General features: G+C 37.7%; 3 protein-coding genes across 3 annotated transcripts; 1 reads left to right on the top strand and 2 right to left on the bottom strand.

Moving 5' to 3' along the window:
* Positions 1-136: 136 nt before the first annotated feature.
* Positions 137-1,302, bottom strand: CABS01_15220 (UbiA prenyltransferase; the record flags this gene model as incomplete). Its single annotated transcript, XM_060548556.1, has 2 exons — positions 137-710; positions 776-1,302. The coding sequence occupies 2 exons, from the start codon at positions 1,300-1,302 to the stop codon at positions 137-139; spliced, it is 1,101 nt and encodes a 366-aa protein (XP_060391969.1).
* A 12,958-nt stretch (positions 1,303-14,260) lies between these two features.
* Positions 14,261-17,044, bottom strand: CABS01_15219 (ABC transporter; the record flags this gene model as incomplete). Its single annotated transcript, XM_060548555.1, has 4 exons — positions 14,261-15,115; positions 15,172-16,614; positions 16,676-16,765; positions 16,835-17,044. The coding sequence occupies 4 exons, from the start codon at positions 17,042-17,044 to the stop codon at positions 14,261-14,263; spliced, it is 2,598 nt and encodes an 865-aa protein (XP_060391968.1).
* A 1,887-nt stretch (positions 17,045-18,931) lies between these two features.
* CABS01_15218 (uncharacterized protein) lies at positions 18,932-19,171 on the top strand (the record flags this gene model as incomplete). The annotated part of the gene is made up of 1 exon (XM_060548554.1): positions 18,932-19,171. One exon carries the CDS (start codon positions 18,932-18,934, stop codon positions 19,169-19,171), a length of 240 nt encoding a protein of 79 aa, XP_060391967.1.
* Between the last annotated feature and the right edge of the window lie 124 nt (positions 19,172-19,295).

Below are 19,295 nucleotides of genomic sequence, written 5' to 3'. Positions count from 1 at the left end.
CATGTAAAAACAGAAATCGCGTGAAATTCGATGCTTAATTGACAAGACTTTCTCTGTGTGACCTCTAGGCTCCAGGCTTCCTCACTAGCGAAGCCTTGAACGTTCTCGCCCAGCCTTTCTCTACCGTGGTATCATTTCAAAATCTCACAGACCGCTGCTCGCTCAAAAGGACTTGAACTGCACAAGCAGCAATAGTCCACACTCCAAGGACAAAGTTACTCTTATGTATACCCCCTCCACTCGATGGTTTATCCGAGTCGAAGTGCGCCAGCTGTGCTGCGAAGGACGCGGTCCATATACCCATCCAACTGAACCAAAGCCATAGAGACCCGAACCTTAAAAGGTACAGAGGCATACACATGACGATTGGGCTGACCAGGACAAGAAGGAACCGATGGAAGTGACGCCCTCCAACAGTGTAGAATGAGTTGACGTCGATTTTCTGGTCATCGACAATGTCTTGGTAGCTGTAGGCCGTGTTGAGGTAGATGATCCAGAAGAACACCATGAAACAAAGCGGCAAACAATAACCGATGCTGTCGCCAATCGACTCGTACCGACCGTGGATCGCGGATCGACCCAAAACGGCGGGCCATGCAATCGTGAACCCCAAGATGTATTGTGGGTATATGCGAAGCTTCAAAGCCATAGGCCGTTTGCCATAAGGGTATAGAGCCGAAGCCAAGATGACTGGGAACATGTGTTGGAATCTGATGACGAACGTTAGAATATCTGTCATGTAACCATCTGGGAGGAGGAAAACGGGTGGCCATACACATCCTTTCCATTGAGCATATTGTGGACAATGGACAAAGACACGAGCAGCTGCAGCACCATCCACAGCATCGCATCCGTGGTGGTCACGATGCCCGCGGCCAGAGGACGGTCTTTAGTTCGAGTGACCTTGGCATCGATATCACGGTCCACCCAGTCATTCCAAACCATACCGGCGCCACAAAATAGGTAAGCTGCGATGAAGCATAGTGCGGCCTGTCTGAAGACGAAAGCAGGCTGAATATTGCTATTGGGATCGACGAGCTCAGAAGCACCAGCCAACAAAACCGACCAGACTGTACCACTGTGAGCGTTGCGGACCAAGACTCTGGTAAAATCAAAAGACGTACCTCCAGCAAAAGTAGTGAAAAGAGGGTTGTACTTGTTGAACCGTGACAGGGTTACCAAGTGCCAGAACAAGGTGACCTTTTCCGGCTTAGGCTTGCCCGTGTATATCTCTTTGCATTGCTTCGTAGATTGCTCAAGCTTGTATAAGGCAATAGCATGTGAGATGCTTTGGTACAACATGTCGACTCGGGGATTAATGACGGCGACGATTCTGGTTTGGCAAAAGGAAAGGCGTTTAATTGAAGGAGCCCACGTTCGAAGGAAGCGGACCGAACGCGCATGTGTGGTTTTAAACCTCCCGGTCTTCAATTCTCCTCCCTCCCCAGCTTTTCTGTCAGCTGTGGACGCGCAGCGTCCGCCTTGATATTTCACCCGCCAAAAGGACCACAAGCTCCGCGCATGCGTCGGTTTCAGATGTGACGTAGTTTTTGCTGTTGAGTTCGTTGTTGCAGGGAAGTTGCTGTGAGGCTTTTGCCGAGGTGAGGAGGTTCACACGTCTCGGCGTGTATGGCATTGATCAAGGCATCTTAGCACTGTCTGTGTGGCTGTAGGAGAGCCCAGTTTGCATAATTTAAGTAACGACACTTTCAGCCCAAAGCTTTTAAATGGGAAGTTCTCAAGAAGACCAACGCAACATTTCTTGCAGAAGAGACTCGGCTTGGAAGCTACTATGAGTTTTTGAGGAAATTTCAAATCAGAATAAGTGTATTCTTTCAACTTCCAAATCCCAACGCCGAAGTCGCCTTGAAGCAGGTGAGCAAGACTTACACAGTACGGCTAAAAGCATTCTGGTTCATCTGAATTCTAGAACAGCCTAGGTCTCCGCAAGACCGTGCGCGAGCTGGAAAGCTGCTTGACTAGCCCAGCCCATCTAACGTTTCTTTCTCGATCTCCTTCAGCTGATCTGTGGGTCATTCAACGGCAGAGGATGATGAAGCTGGTGAGTCGAGGGATGTTCGTTGCATGAAAAGAACAAGTGGATGTGTTCCTTGATCGACCATCGAACCGGCAATGGAAGGCCCTAATCACTGTCATACACGTAGTCCGACGAGCTAGCAGCATCCTGGTCCGTGCCTACAAGTTCACAGCACCTGTGGTCAAAGGCGCCTCATTTTCAGCCGATCGTCGATGACTAGTCGTTCTTCTAGCCCCCCTTAAAACCAACGGTCATCGAGTTGATATGAATGTATGATTCACATGATATCTACCGGAGCTTTGCTGACGTGTTTTATCGTGGGTGGCTCTGATCGTTTCTACATCTAGAAAATGCGAGCTTTGAGATCCACTCCGAACCTGAAATGGGGGTTGCCAGTTGGGAAGATGCTTGTTTGTGAGACTGTTGGGCAGTGCCTCCCGCTGGGTTCGTCATTCACTAACGCGTAAGAGGTAGGATGTCAACAATGAGGTTACCAGGGTATGCCTCCTCTGGCATTTACCATACACATCTTCTCCTCATTGAAAATGGGGATAGGCTTTGCTGAGCTCTTGGCGCGAGCTAATCTTTAGCATAATTCACGTAACATTCAGCAAAGTTCACAACAATTTGAACGAGAGACATTGCTCACAAAGTTACTTGCCATGCCGCTATTTGTTGCGGAGTCTGCTTATGTGTTGACAGACTTTGTAGCAACAGGGCTTGTGGACGCCGTCAAAAGAGTGTTCAAGCAATCTTGCGGTGTTAAGGCACTGTTGAACTTGTCCTTTTTGCCTAACTACCTTACCGGGGGCGTATGAGGGAATATATCGATTAAGAATATTAATATAGTTGCGCAACTCTATACTACTACCGTTAAATAAAATACTATAACTTAATTTATAGTAGTAGTAGTATATATAATAGTTACGTATATAGTAATAGTCGTATAAGAGTAACCGAGAGTTTTAAGAATTATAAATAGGGTATCGGGGGACCGTACTAGGGGGTATACCCGGGGCCCGGGGTATATAAATATTAATATATTTAGATAAATATATTAATATATTATTACTTATATATATTATAATATTACTATAAATATACGGATATTGCGGCTACCTAAGCCTCTAAATAAAATCCCTAAAATTAAACCTCTAAGTTTACTAAACGTTACTATTACTATCCCTATTAAATTTAAAGAAATAATCTAGCGGGTAAGATAATATAAATATATAATCTATATACGGATTATTAGTATAAAAAATGAAGCTGTTTATAATAGTTAACTTACTTTATTACTTAGAAATCGTAGTATTAAGGCGCCGCTATTATTACTATTACTACTATTACTATTACTACTACTACTTATAAAGTTCTTTAGTATTAGGCGGGTAAGCTATTTAGCCTCTCGCAATTATAAGTAAGCTTTATTAAAAGTAAATAGTCTTACTTACTTAATACTCGGACGTATAAAGTAAACGAGGGTATAATACCGATGCCGATACTTACGATATAAATATATTAGTATATAAGGTAGTCGGGCTAATAATAGGTATATACTTATATAATATTAAGCTAGTATATTATAGCTACTTAACTTACTACTTAACTTAGATACTATAGTTATAGATCTTAACGAAGTATAGTTTCTTAAACTAAATAGTATTAATACTAATAATAGTAAGTTACTTAAAATAGCGTACTTTATATAAGTCGAGTATATAGTCCTTTTTATTTAAAATTTCTATAAGCATAATAATAATAAAGATGCGGCGTAAATTATATATTTTATAAACGAAAATATAATCGACGCGGCTTATTATAAACTAGTTATTATTTATATACCTAACGTAGTTACTACGAGCAAAGATATACTAACGGAAATTACTAAAGTAAAAGAATATTAGTAATTAATTTTTATAAATATAAAGCTATTACGAATACTACTTATATATTTAACAAGGGATAGGGCAGCGATATTATAATAATAGCGGATATTTTACGAATTTATAAAAGACCTGGGGGTATATTTAGAGTATTTTAAAAACTTTAATATTATAATAAAAGTAACTTGAAATTATAGCTTGTATTATAATAATAATTTTCTTAGATTTTATACCTCGTATATTTTAATAGTGCGTAGATATATAGTACTTAAAGCTTTTTTTTTTAGTTAAGGTTAATATTACGAAATAATATCCGATATTTAATTAATAAAATTACTTAAATTTATTAATTAAGAGATAAAAAGGTTATTTTAGGCCCCTTAGTAAATGTTAGTAACCCTTCTCTAGGCCCTAAATATTAATAGCCTTATTTTATAAGCCTCGCCGGGCTCCTTAAGATATATTAAATTATTAAGTATAAGACTTAACTAAATAAATAAATAGATATAGTAAATAAGTAAATATAGTAAATACTAGTTAGTACTTACTTATTTATAAAGCCGAAACGGTTTAATTATTAAATAGCTTTATGTCCGAAGTTTTAAATTTTATTATAAGCGTAGTATTATATATATACTAAGCGTAGGGCTTATTTAAAGGTTTATAATATATTTATATCCTTAGTAAGTAGAAGCTTATTTTTGTTAATTAGGTATTATACTTTATTAACTTAATTAATAATAATAGGATTATAGTACTCTTTATCTTTTTTAATAATACCTATTAGTTTATTTTTATTAATAAAATCTTCTTATAGTTATATATCTTTTTTATTAGTACGAAGTAATACTTTATTAAATAATATCGGAGCTTTATTATAAAGCTAGTATATTTAATAAGTAAGCTTATTATTATTATAATAAAAAGTATTATAAAAGAGGAAGCGCTATGTTATTTATATATTAACTTTTAATAATAAGATCTTCTTAATATTAATATAGTTTATTTAGGTTATTATTATTTTAAACTATTTATACGGTTATTAATACTAGATATGTTATGAGGTAAGGGACGTTAAGGTAGTAGGATATTATACCTTTTACTTACTTATGCTTATTTTTACTTAATAATATATTTATATTTATTAATATACTAAACTCCTTAGTAATAGCCTTATAATAGATACTTATATAAATATTTAGCCGTACTATATTTAATATATACTTTTTAGCTCTTTTATTAAGTAATATAAGTCCTCGCTTAGGCTTATTTTTTATTATAAAGACTAGTAGCTAGGTTGACTATTATTTTATATACTAAGAGATATTATATAAAATAGGCTCGATAAATAGTTATATATATTCCGATTCTAATCTAACTTATAGTTAACAAAAGGGCTATTATAGTAGTATTATTAAGCCTTAGTAACTATTATTAGTAGTATTTTACGCTCGGGGGTTATTAATAATAGCCTAGTTAGTAATTTAATAGAGCTATTAATATATTTTGCGAGCCTTAACGATAATACTTATTATATTCTTACGATTAGCTTTATTAATATTAATACTAACTAGGACGCTATTTAACTTAGCTAATTTTATATAGGCCGTTATAATAAAGTTAATAATATTGTTATTAGTTACGTTATTTAAAAGCTAGTTTTATATAGTATTTATAAACTTAGGGTGGATATAATATAGGATTAAAAAGCTCTGAAATAAGCCTAGGGTAATAACTAATTAACGAGTATTTATTATTAAAAAGTAATTACGAAGATAATAAAGCGGTAATTATAAGCACTCTTAGCTTAGTAAAAAGGGCTAAATACGTAGTGCGTAAGTATACTCCTTATATCCCTACGTAATAAGGATATTATTAAGTAGTATACTATATATTAGCTTAGTAAGGCCTTAATATTTAGAGTAAATAAGATCCGGAGGGTATAAAAGGATTAAATCTAATATAAAAATAATAAATATTAATATAAGCGTCTTTTTTATAATACTCTATACTTTATTATATTACTCGCGAGAAGCTACTATTATAAAATTATTTATATTTTTATATATAATCGTATATTAATAATAATAGTACCTATAGGTAATTATATTAAAATTTAGTACTAACTCTAAGTTATTACTATTTTTTTATAAATTACTAACGAAATAGAAATAGTAAAACTTATTTATTCGAGTACCTCGGAATTTATTATTTTTATTTTATTATAGTATATCCCCGATATAATAAAGAATTAGTATAATTATAATATAGTACTCGTTATTAATATATAACCTAATATTATAATTAAGTTTAGCTAAGAACTAGAATATTTTAATAATATTATTAAAGTTCGAACTATATAGACTAAGTATAAGAAAAAAAATATTAATTTAATAGAGTCGATCTTTTATTTTAAGCTTAGTAATTATTATATATATATTTATAAGAGTATAATAAGAATTATAGTATATACTAAACTTATTAATAAAGTATATAATCGAATAGCTATAAACCTTTATATTAAACTTATCTTAATTTTTAAATATTTCTTAACTATATATTTTAAGCTCTAACTTTATATAAATTAGGTATATATATACTAAGGGAATTAAATCTTTAGATATATAGTACTATACTCGTTAAATAACGAGCTTATAGTTATTTAGTACTAGGTACTTAATAAACTTCTTAAACTTTTACTTTTATTTAGTATTAATATCGAGGCTTAGATCGGTTATAGTTTTATTAGAGAAGTAGTTATATATTATATTATTATTAATTACGTTAGCTATACTCTCCTCGGGGATAAAGGTAACCTCGTCCGTAATAATTATTTTATTATCGTTTTAGGTATAACCTTTTTTATTATTATAAAAAGGATACTTTAGGATTATCTCCGGGTATTAATTATCGATATAAGAAAAGATCTTTTAGATCTAAATTACGATATTACCCTTTTTAATAATATAGAAGTCCTCTCGATAATTATAGTTAATAGTATAGACGTAACCATAGTATAGCTTTTTTTTATTTAGTTAGTTAGCTTTTTAATAAATATAAAAGGGGTTAAGGTACTAATATATAACGAAGTTTAATAATAAAACTATATTAATCTCTTTATTCTCGTTATTAATAATATATACGAATTTATTAAACGTAGTACGTATTAACAATACTTAGTTATATAACTCGAAAAGCTTAATAAGTATATTAATAAAATATACTAATCCTTAATATATACTATTAGCTACGTTAAATAATAAGAAGTTAATAAATATTATTTAAGGGTTAATAATAAATAAATTTAATATAATACCCTTTTTTATAATTTCTTATTTATTTAACTTACGGGATATTTATATTATAGAGAGCTTTTTAAATATTAATAATACTTTTACTTTTTATATAGGTATTAAAAAGAACCTTTAAAAAATACGGTTTTTTAAAAATACTAGTTATATAAAGAGCTTTTTAATAGCTTACTTAGTAACTCCTTTAATATTAAAAAGAATAGAGAAAAGTTAATAAAGGGTAGTATACTCTATATAATTATTATTAAAAGTATAAAAAAAAAGGCTAAGCCTAAGCTCGAAGTCTAATAGCTAAATAAACTTATTTTAGTAATAAGGGATTAATTTTAAAATATCGTCGTCGGGCTTTTAAAACCTTTATATTACTATACGCTCTTTTAAAAAAGGGCTAGTGCGGATAGTAATATAGTCCTCTATAAAAAGGAAAGTATTATCCTTATTATTAGTTTTATTAAAGGGCCGAGTATTTAGGTTATTAATATTATTTTTTTTAAGGATACGATTATTATATACCTTAGTAATATTAGCTTTTTTTTTATCGAATTTAACTAGTAAATTACCGTTAGCCCTAGCTTTATTAATTTTATTAGGGTCGATATTATTAAAATTAATCGCGCTACCTAGACTATAGTTAATTATATCCTAATTATCCTTATTAAAATACGAGCTTATTTATAGTATATATAGAATTAGTATTAGATACGTTACTTTTATCCTCTATATTATTTACTATATTACTATTATCTATCTTAGCGTCTACTTAGTAACTAATATCGGCTTCTATTCTTATATTAATATTATTATTATTATTTTATAATTAAGAAACCGGTTAGTTAATATTTAACTAAGATGCCTTATTAGTACTAAGCTAAGGGGCCCTTTAATAATAACTTAGGGCGATATTATCCGTAGGCATATTAGTAAAAAGCTTCTTACGTTTACTTATTATCGTAATAAGTAGAGGCGTCTTATGTATTATATTATTTTTTAATAATAATTTAATATAGTTAGATTTATAAAATACTTATAGTAAGTACTATAATAAGTACTAAAAGGGTAGAGGTTAAGAGGCTAGGTAGTTAATTAGCAAAAAGAGGTTATAAAAGTAGGGTTACGTAACTCTTACTAAGCTAACCGGGCCCTTACCGAGCTAGTATACCTCTATTATTACTAAGTATATATTTATATTTTTATTATTAATTTACTTACTTATTACTACCTAGGCCCTTTATTAATTTTTTTTAACTACTTATATCTCGCGTTTATACGTGCTCGCTAAGTAGGAGTAAAAAATTAACTTATCTAGGCCTTTACCCGCGTTTTTAAACCTTCCCTTTTTTCTTTTTTTTATACTTATTACTATAAGTTAGTTTATTAGATTAATATAAATAGCTTACTTATTTTTTATTACTTAACCTACTTATTATACTTTACGTATTTTTACTTACTTACGATATATTACTTATAATATATTACTTATTATATTATTATAATCGATTATTATACTTCTCCGTAATCGAGCTAGAAGAGGTAATAGAAGTAGTAAGCATAAGAAATATGCGTATTATTTTACTAAAGCTTAGCTTTAAGCTAAGTATAACGAGTCCCTTTTTATTAAGTAATAATAGTAGCTATATAATAAGGAGCCTAAGTATAAAAAGTCTAAGTATAAGGAGCCTAAGCCCGAGGCTATATAAATTAACCCTACTTTGCTACTTCCCCTAGAGACCCCTTTTACTTATTAAGTAAATAGTTACTCTTTCTATTTATTTTAATATTATCTAACTAACTTATTATATTAAAATGCTCTAATTATTAAAATTATTAACTATAATTAGTATATTATTACCTTAATTATTAATAACCCCGGCTTCTTTTTTAAGGCTTATTACGTTAATAGTATCGCTTTTAAAAATACTCCGGACTAGCGCCTTATTATTAATAATAATAGTACCCTTACTCTTTTTAATAATAATACTCTCCTTAAGAAGATTAAGAAGGGTAAAAAGGCTATTATTAAAAAAGTTAATAACTTTATAGTTATTATTAGTACGGTATACGCTTTTATTAATATTCCCAAAGAGATTTGTATTATATTATATAATAAGTTAGATTTAGAGTGCTATTAGAACTAGCTCCTTTTTTATAATAATAAGTTTATTATAAATACTATTTATAAGGTATTTAAGGACTATACTTTATTATTTAAAGAGGTTATTAAGCTCTATAAGCTATGCGCCGCTTAGTATTAAGATTTTTAGTATAAGTTCTTTTTTACTTACTTTTTTAATTAGTATAATTACTTTTTTAGTAATTATACTAAGGTCTTTAAGCTATACCCTAAGTTCGATAATCTAGATAATAATACTAACGCTTATTAAACTATATATAACTTACTATTTAGCTAGCTAAGTAAAACTACTTTTATTACCGTTTAGCATTTTACTAAGTCCTTTATTAATTACGAAATTACTTTTTTTAATTAGTAATCCTTATTTTATTATTTTATTTATATCGTTTTTATTACGTTAGCTTTTATAATATTTAAGTATATTAATTATAAAAAGGAGCTTAATAAGGATCTCTCTAAAAGTAAAAAGCGTATTATAAATAAGAATTTCCGTACTAAGATTTATAATATTTATAAGGGCCTTACTATTATAAAATACTTTACGAATATTAATAAGGAGCTTTTTATTTAAAAAAAAAGAGATTTTATTATTAATAGTTATATTTTAAGTATTAAGCGTTATACTTATTATTATATATAGGATAATAAGGCTCCCCCGCTACCCCTTATTAATTATATTACTTAGGCTCTTATTCTTAGCTTTTATTTACCTAGGCCTACCCCTAGTTTTTCTATTTCGAATGTTAATAGTCATCTCTTTATATCTAACTTTATTAGTAATATTACGTAAACCGAGCTATATAATCCTTTTACTAATACTACTAGTACTAGTAGCTCTCGTTATAACCTTAGAATAAATAGTACTTATAATATTTATAAGTCGGCCAATAAGTCTAATACTATTATTATAATTAGTACCTTATTTAGCTCTCTTTTTACGTAGCGTAGTACTTACCGCGGTTAATCCGCTATATATATACCTATTTAAGTACTTAATTTCTATTTTTTTTAATATTAATACGGTACTAATATTATTTAAGTTTAACCCTCTTACTTTAGTATAAAAAGACTAGTGCGGCTTATTATTAATATAATAAATATATAAAAAGATATAGAGGCTATAAAGAGGGAGGAAGGGGTAATATATTAGAATATAAACTTAGGCTTCGGCTTAAGGGTTACGAAATAAACTATTATAAAAGAGGATAAGCGGTATATTATTTAGTATATAGTTCTTTATTTAGAGGCGAGTTAGCGCTACTTATAGCCCGTTTCCTAGAGACGTATTAGGCGTAGGTAACCGATTTAACCTTAATTATATATATATATATATTAATTATAAAAGCTGATTATATAATATTTACCTTAATGACGTATAAATTTATTAATATACTAATTATATAATAGCTCTTTTTATCTAGCTACTTAGTAATCCTTATTATTTTTTTTTTTTTTATAGCTTATGCGGCCGTAGATAAGCTTTATATAATACTTTATATAGTATTTAATACTCCGCTAGCCTTTTTATTTAGAGTAGTTTTTTAACTTTAGTGCCCTAGATAGGTAGGTAAGTACTAGGTTTTATAGTAGGTCTCTTTATTATATTTATTTTATTAATCTCGCAATATTTATAGATATATATATATTATATATTATATATTATATTAAAAATATATATTATATCGAATATTATATTATTTTTTTTTCTTATTAAGTATAATACCCTTTTATTAAGCTAAATTATAGCGTATTAATTATACTAATTTTTTTTTATTTAGACTACCCGCTTACTTATTATAGCCTCTAATAATAGTAATAACCCGAGCCCTTCTATTACTACTACTAATATTATAATTAAGTACTACGCTTTTTAAAGTATTAGAGTTAGAGGATTTAGCCCGCGGGCTAATAGGGCTCGAATAATTATTATAAAATAGTTAAAAACTAAAGAAGCTAGCCGAGGCCCTATACCAGAGCTTAATTCGAGCCCGGAGCTATAGCCCGCTAGTTAAGTAAAGTTTAAAAAGGATAATACTACTACTACGGTAATAATAAATATACGTCTTCCTTTAGTTCTTTTTTATTAATAGTAAATAACTAATTACTAATCTCTTTTTTTTTTTAGCCCGAGCCCGGTAATAAAGAGTATATTAACTTAGTAAGTACGTAACTAGAGTAGTAATAATAATAGTACTAATAGTAGTATTAATAATACGAAGGGTCCCCTAGGTAGTAGTAGTAATAGTAATACTAATAGTAAGAGGAGACTACCGAAGGCCCTAAAGGGCATTAGTAATACTACGATAGCTATATATACTAACGGTACTAGTATTATAATAATTCTAAAGAAATTCGTATAGGTTATAATAATATAAGGAAGGCGTTTATAGTATTCGAATTAATATAATACTTATTATTAATTATGTATTTTTATATAATGTTACCGTTATTTAGATTTATATAAGAGGAATATAACCTATTTATAACTTTTAAAACTCCCAATAACTCTATAGTAATGATAATTCGGGTAGTAATTGTCGTATATGTAACTACTACTATTGATAGTTACTCGAGTATTATGGGGGAAGTAACCTGCCCCCTCCTCCCGGTAAGGTATAGCAGTATATTGACGATGATTCCAATGTATTCGAGTCTAGAGCCATCAAGGCTGGAAAGGATTGAAACTTACAGCTGCTAAACAGTGCCGTTGTATATTCTATCCACCGCCAGCTCGCATCTCGCTCTTGTTACGACTTACCAAATAGTTCAGACGATAGTCAGATAAGAGGCAAAGTGGCATGTTAGATCTTGGAAAGTGACAGTTTGAAGGGACCTACAAGTTCCAACAAGCGTTTATTGATGAGTTCTCTGCCAGTCCCAATTGAACTTCTATTCCAAGAAATAGATATAGGAATTATATCTTGGTCTAGTGTTACACATACCATAACTCTCCTACGGGGGGCTGGCTCGCCATGCGCCTTTATCCAGTCAAAAAAGCGACCGGAGAACTGTTAAATGGGCCACAAGGTCATGTTTCTACTTTTTCATACAGAATTACGCGGATTCGAGTAACTGAGTTTGCATTGGTTCACTTACTCTCTCGGTTCCTGGACCGGTTGCTGATGGACTTTAACCCATGACAGATGCAACATAAAATACTCAATGTGACATCAGCTAGCTACTATTTTGAGTCGCACCTAGATTTTACACCGTAGTAATAAAATGAACCAACTACACACAGTCAGTCTTCTAGCTGTTGTATAAAAGGAGCTTTACCATCTGCCATCTAATTTAGCTGCTGTACTCGCACCGGATTCGGGGCCCCTATCCGGAATTTCTGGTGCTTAAGCGTTGGCAAAGATGCACACAGCAGATTAAAATGAACATGTATGCTAACTTTGGAGAGAATGATTGAAATATTGGCAGAGATCTGGTGAATAACCATCAAATGGTTTACTCACTTTGAAGATAGTAGTCATCCGACAACTCATCTTACCCACTTGAAACCCACAACATCATTCGATGGTATACAACATCACAAGGATCTCAAGTTTTCAGCACCTTCAGGTAGTGAAATGGAAGTCTTGTAAGCATAGCCTTAGACTCGGTACTCTCGGCATCGAATTCTCCATTGGCCTGGTCCTGACTGTCTTAACGAAGCTAGAGCTGGTCATGACCAATGTGACAGTCGTCATGGACTCGACACTGCAGTGCAGGACGAGCAGGGAAGATCTCGGAGGCATTGGAAGGAAATGAGTCGTTTCTTACTTCTTTAATCTTGCTGGCACGTGTCTGTTCTTTCCCGGCGTCTTGGCTTGGTGAGCTGATGCGGTTGAGTATGGGGTTCAGACTAGATATGCGGCTGCTCAGCTGGAAACCAAGGTAAATGCCAACTGAAAATTCTCTAGAGGCATTGCTTGAAATTGACTCATGAGTTTGACGGCATAGATGGCTATCGGCTACAAGGACACATTCTCGAACATTGTATGTATATGCCGGCCCATTCCAACGTTGTGAGTGCCACACATGGAAAGATTCTACGATGTTGTTGTTATCAATCCAACAACGTACTCACGAGCTGGTTTCCAAACCAGCAGTGACTGCCTTGGGTACCAAAATTCCTATCTTCTTACACTGGGGAACATCGTGGGCATTGCAGCCGTGGCGGGCGGGGTTCTACGATTCTTGTGGGAAGTGATGACAACGACTTGGAGAGTGAGTGATAAGGAGTAAAAAGAACCATCGGCATAACGAAGAGCTGCTGACCATTCTTGCAGCAGGCGCGAGTCCTGATCAGATAACGGAAGACAGCAAGGAACCCGTTGTTGCGGGGGATATTACCAGTGATGGACTAAAACAAAGACGGGGGACGCTGCTATGGTTGAGCTACAAATCATGGGACTAGACAGACTATCCTAGGCACCCATCATAACCACGGCGGACTTATGTTTGTTGAAAGCGCTCCGTATGTGACCAAGTCTGCTTGACACGTTCTTAGTCCGACCTAATCGGTTTAAAGTTTCGTGTTCAACTTTTAAACGGCTGCCTATATAAAGTGGACTTCAAATCATGAATCGGGTCGCCCGAGTGCAATTAGGGCCGGCACCATCGTTCCCTTTTTGGGCAATCGCGAAGGAGCCAATCAACAACCGTCGAGTGGACATTGCCGTGTAAGTGCTCCCCGCGGTAACCCACACTGCTGGGTCTTTGATGAATGACGCCAAGATCCACGAGCGACTTTAGGGTCAAAGATAGCAGTCAACATAGATTAGGCTCCAAATTGGGCCCGTGTTGTTACATCTACCTATCTATACACCTAGTCACACATCTCACTGATCAGCCTCTCGGTAACTTCGGTCACCATTGAACAAACGAAATCCATGTTCGGCTTTCCTTACTGCTGGGATGCAGTTTCCGAAGACTCTCCTTCCTTCTCCACCTTTTCAATATTCTTCTTCTCAATGGTGGTCTGTTTCTCCCACATGGCATGGTATCGGCCTCCGAGCGCCAACAGCTCGGCGTGCGTGCCACGCTCAACGACATTTCCCTTGTGGAGCACCACGATCTGATCGGATGTGGTGATGGTGGAGAGCCGGTGGGCGATGGTGATCGTCGTACGACCCGCAGTGACACGCTCCAGGGCGTCTTGGATCTGCCTCTCGGTGTGCGAGTCCAGAGATGCCGTGGCTTCGTCAAGCAACAAGATGCGAGCGTCCTTCAGAATCGCTCTCGCGATGGCAATTCTCTGTCGCTCGCCTCCGGAGAGTTTGAGTCCGCGTTCTCCGACCTTGGTGTCGTATCCATCGGGAAATGCGAGAATGCGATCGTGGATATTGGCAGCCTTGCATGCCTCGTATACGTCGGCTTGAGAGGCATTCCGGTCGGCGTAGAGCAGGTTGTACATAATGGTCGCATTGAAAAGTACAGTGTCCTGAGGCACAACGCCAATGTTCTTCCGTAGGCTGTCGAGCTTCAGATCCTTCAAGTCGTGGCCGTCGACAGTGATTGATCCTTCATTGATATCGTAGAAGCGGAAAAGAAGCTTCAGGCAGGTTGACTTGCCGCTGCCAGACTCTCCAACAATGGCGGTCTTGGTGCCCGGGGCAACAGTGAAGCTGACACCGTTGATCGCGGGTTCGCCCTTTTTGCTCTGGTAAGAGAATTTGACGTTATTGAATGCGACCTCTCCCTTGACGGCGGGCAGGGTGACGGCGTCGGGCTTCTCCACAATGCCAGACGTTTCTTTGAACTAGAGAACAAGGTTAGCGTTCCAGAGGTGGTGTACTGAAATGAACAAGGACCCACCAGCTCCAGCATTCGCTCTGCCTCAATAAGATTGTTTTGCAGCATGGTGTAGTAAGTTCCGAAAAAATTCAGTGGACCCTGCAGTTGTACAAAGTAGTTGATCAAGCTGACGAAATCGCCAACACTCTGCTCGCCCCGTGAAATCTTGTAGGCAGAGACTGCGACAAGCAAAGCAGTGCCAAGAGAGAAAATAGAACTCTGTGTAAGGTTGAGAAAGTTGAGGGACCACTGCACCAGCCGTTCCGCGCGTTGGTACACCACTACATGTTCCTTGAATCTCTCAGTTTCGGGCACAACTGCGCAATTGTGCTGCACAGTCTCGTATGCCATGATGGCGTCAGTCTTGGTAGCTTCCATCTCACGATTCTTGGTGGCCATGTCTCTTCTTTGCTTGCCGCGATATTTGGCCACATAGATGGTCAGGAAGATGTACGACCACATGATGAAGAACACAATAATGGTGTAGAAGGCGTCATACTTGGCAAAGAAGACAACACCAGCGACAAAGATATCGAACACCATGGGGAACACTTGGAAGCAGAAGTTCTCCAGGAAGGTGTTCATCGCAGAACCGCGGCTCAGGGCACTGGTCACCTCTCCAATCTTTTTGTTCAGATGGAACTCCAGAGAAAGCCCCAACACGTGTTCGAAAGCAGCGCAGGAGAGTCTGCGGAAGAGTGACTGAGAGACCGGGATCCAGAGGACAGACCTTGCGGCACCGAGAATGCCCTGGTTGCCTTGGAGAGCACGGTAGACGACATAGAGAACAATTTGTTTGTAAGGAATGGTGCCATAGCCGAGGGAGTCGACAAGAGTTCCGAGCTGAATGGGCGCTAAAACGTTGATAGTCCGCTGACCGATCAGGAGTATGATGCAAACGACCACAATTCCTTGATATACCGGAGAGTCTTTAGGCCTGGCGCGCGATAAGTTAGCAAAGTCCGCGAAGCGGTTGAAAGCAGGGTCACTATACCATAGATACGGGAAAAGAACCCTGAACCCAGCAAAGTAGTCAAGCCATCCCGTACCCGAGACCTGGGTTCTGGCAGGAGGCTTGTGAGCAGCAGGTCCGTGGGGGTGGGCGCCGCCGTAGTTATGAGACGCTCCGTTTCCGTTTCCATTTCCATTCCCAAGAAGGGACTGTCTCTCTTCGGGGTCCGACTTGGGTTGCAGGGGCTTCAGCTTGTAGTCTCTCAGAATGAGACAGACCATCATCGCTACCAGCACAACGATTCGAACAGCGGCCACGATATCCAGAATATCGAGAAGACCATGGTGGACGCGGAATGAGTTCTTCTCAGAAGAAAAGACGGCAGCGATGAAGGCCTCAAAGAGCGCACCTACAATCCACGCATAGAAATGCGCCGATGTTGGCGTCCATGGGCCTTCAGGGTCAGGAAGTAGGCCAGCTAGATAGTACAATAAGACGGCAACGTAGGATGCCTATGCAAGTATCAACACCAGAGTTCTTCGATGGGGTGTACTACCTGGAGACCCCACTCACCAGATAAGCACTGAACGGGAAAACGACTTCGCCAGTCCCATCGTATTGGCCAGCAACAGCGCCGTGAACGGCAAGGATGATGGTGGCAAGCTAGGGAAAAAAAAAAAGTGTGAGCTTTGAGGACAACTCAAGATCTGTAGACGTGTTTCCCAGACTCACGAGTAAGAGAGAGAGTATGAGCTGAAAGCCCCAGATTATCCGCGCGTACAGTCGCGAAGCTTTCTTCTGCTCATCGTCTGTCGCGGTCTGACGCGTGACGCCATGACGGTCCCGGTAGAATTGAAAGGACTGCGCCGCCAGTAAAGTGACAAAGAGGCCGCAGGGATAGAGATAGAAGGCGACCTCCAGTCCCAGCAGAGTCTCCGCCATGACTTTAGCCGTTTTTATTCAATTTGAGGGTGTGTTGAACGAGGTCAAGCTCATGATGGCAGTTGGGATGATGTCAACTCCCGACGGTGCCGCAGATTCTCCGACGGACCTCCCTGGCGCAATTGGGCTGCACGGACTACAAACGGCGGGAGTTCCTCGGGCACTGAGAATGGTGTGAGAGCACGTGACACTACATCTCGAATCAGGTAAGCTGAGCACGTGAGATGGAAGGGATGGAAATCTGACCTTACCTAATCATCTTGCGGCACAGTCAGCGTCTAGCTTCCACGGGCCTCAGCTCTGGCCGAATTCTCCAACGCCCGGCGAATTTCTCGTTAGGTTCACAAAAGGTCCGTTCATTCTCGCGCCATTCATCCATGAGTCTATGAATCAGCACCAGAATCAGCGCCGCCCATCCGATGTTTATCTACTCAACGTTGCCGTTCTTCGGGTTACGAGATCATAAGGTGTGCCCCAAGCGAGCCGATTTCCCGTCAGGCTAACGCAGCACTTTCTGCCTGACCTGTCCAACTTGGTCCAAGACTCGAGGGTTCTAGAGCCGATGTCTTTGACGAAGCGATCCAAGGCCAACAACACAAAACAGCGCAATCCCCACGCCGTCTCGTGTCCATAATTTGAGATTACCGTCCGGGGGCTGTGCCCGCCCGTGTTCCCCACGCTGGATGATCGCCCTGATCGCCCTGACAGCAGTTACCATGAACTCTAGAATCCTTGGCATCGCGTCTTTCAGCAAGATGTCGGGACAGCCCGCACAAGGCGACAAACCAGGCGCATTTCAATGTCTTGGCATTGAGCTAGCCGCAAGGGACCGCACCATGATAGCTTTCTTCGAACACAATTCAAATCCCCATATGTCTATTTCAAGCCCCTGACGATCTGTCAGTGGGAGGGACGCTTACTCGGTGATTTAGTTTCCCCCTAACACAGAATTCGCTCGCCTAAAAGCCTAGGTGCCGGGTGCCGAAGACCGAATTCATCCCAGATCGACCATGGCTGCAGCGGCATGCCCGTGGTGCCGTATTCCCTTGGAGAGAAACACCCCGCATGCTCATGCCTTTGTTCCATATTTGTAACGCGAAGCAAACCAAAGCGTTCCACGCCCGATCGGGTTGGACGGCAACTTTACGGGGCTTCTGATTGGACTGTCGACGTCTCCAGGGATACATGGTTCACATAATTCTGTCGCGTAGTCAGACGTGGTGCAAGGAGCTAGGGCTGGGGCGACACATGTCGGTGGCCTCTAGACTTTGGCAAAGTGTCTGAAGACTGCCGGCGCCCGAAGCTCCAGGGCCCGAGAGGGTCGCTTTTTCTTCTTCGAAGCACGGGTCCCGCGGCCACGACTAACACTCATCTGGTCGGGCGAACACGACATGGACACCACGGCCTCGACATGGAGCCATCAAAACGGTGAGCACAGCCGTTCGCCCTAAACAAAGGAGGCGCTCATTTCGTTCCCTCTTTAGTGTGCTGGCGCAGCTCTTGCTACGGTCAAATTCAGGCTCCAGAGTCGTATTTCTTTTTCTTGGAATCGTTCTCCGGTTTCGATCTTCCTTGTTCACTTGATGTTTACTGTTCTTTGTTTCTGTTATTTTAATACTGCCACCTTCTCCAACCTTGACGGTGTCATACCTGGATAGATTGAAGCCATCGTCACTCTATCAAGGTCGACAAAAAGCCACCCTCGACGCCATTTTGAGGGCCGCCGCAAGCCACTCGACACTTTGTTTTCTCTTCTTCCTCTGAGCATGCAACTTTGCCATATACCCCGGTCCTTGACGTCAGAAACTTCCCTTGACTTGTCTTTCCTTCCATCTCTTTGCTTGTCGCCTTCAATATAGGTGTTCTCGTACATACAAGCTAAACATCATGGCCGATCTCACAACTAGCCTGGCTACCAGGTCACTCCCGAAAATCGAGACGATCCAGAATGGACCACTGTCAGGTCTCCAGGCATATGGGTCGCTCCTCCTCGTCTCAAGCGTCATCGTCGTTGTACTCATCGCCAACATCCTCGAACGATGGCTACTGGAAAGAGTATACGGCGAGATCTATGCAGTCTTACAGCGCCCTGAGAACGAAAAGAGACGGCGCTCCTTCACGTACTAAGTCAACATACCCACTTCCTGGCACCCCCCTGTTTCTGGCACCACAAAAACGGTGGGATCACAACCCAACCTCTTCATTACTATTAACTATTGATCCTCAACCACACCCACTACAATACAGCTGC

The sequence above is a fragment of the Colletotrichum abscissum genome (assembly GCF_030869225.1).
Source record: "Colletotrichum abscissum strain IMI 504890 chromosome Unknown Scaffold_64.1, whole genome shotgun sequence".
Classification (NCBI taxonomy): Eukaryota; Fungi; Ascomycota; class Sordariomycetes; order Glomerellales; family Glomerellaceae; genus Colletotrichum; species Colletotrichum abscissum.
This window is presented reverse-complemented; position numbering and strand designations above follow the sequence as displayed.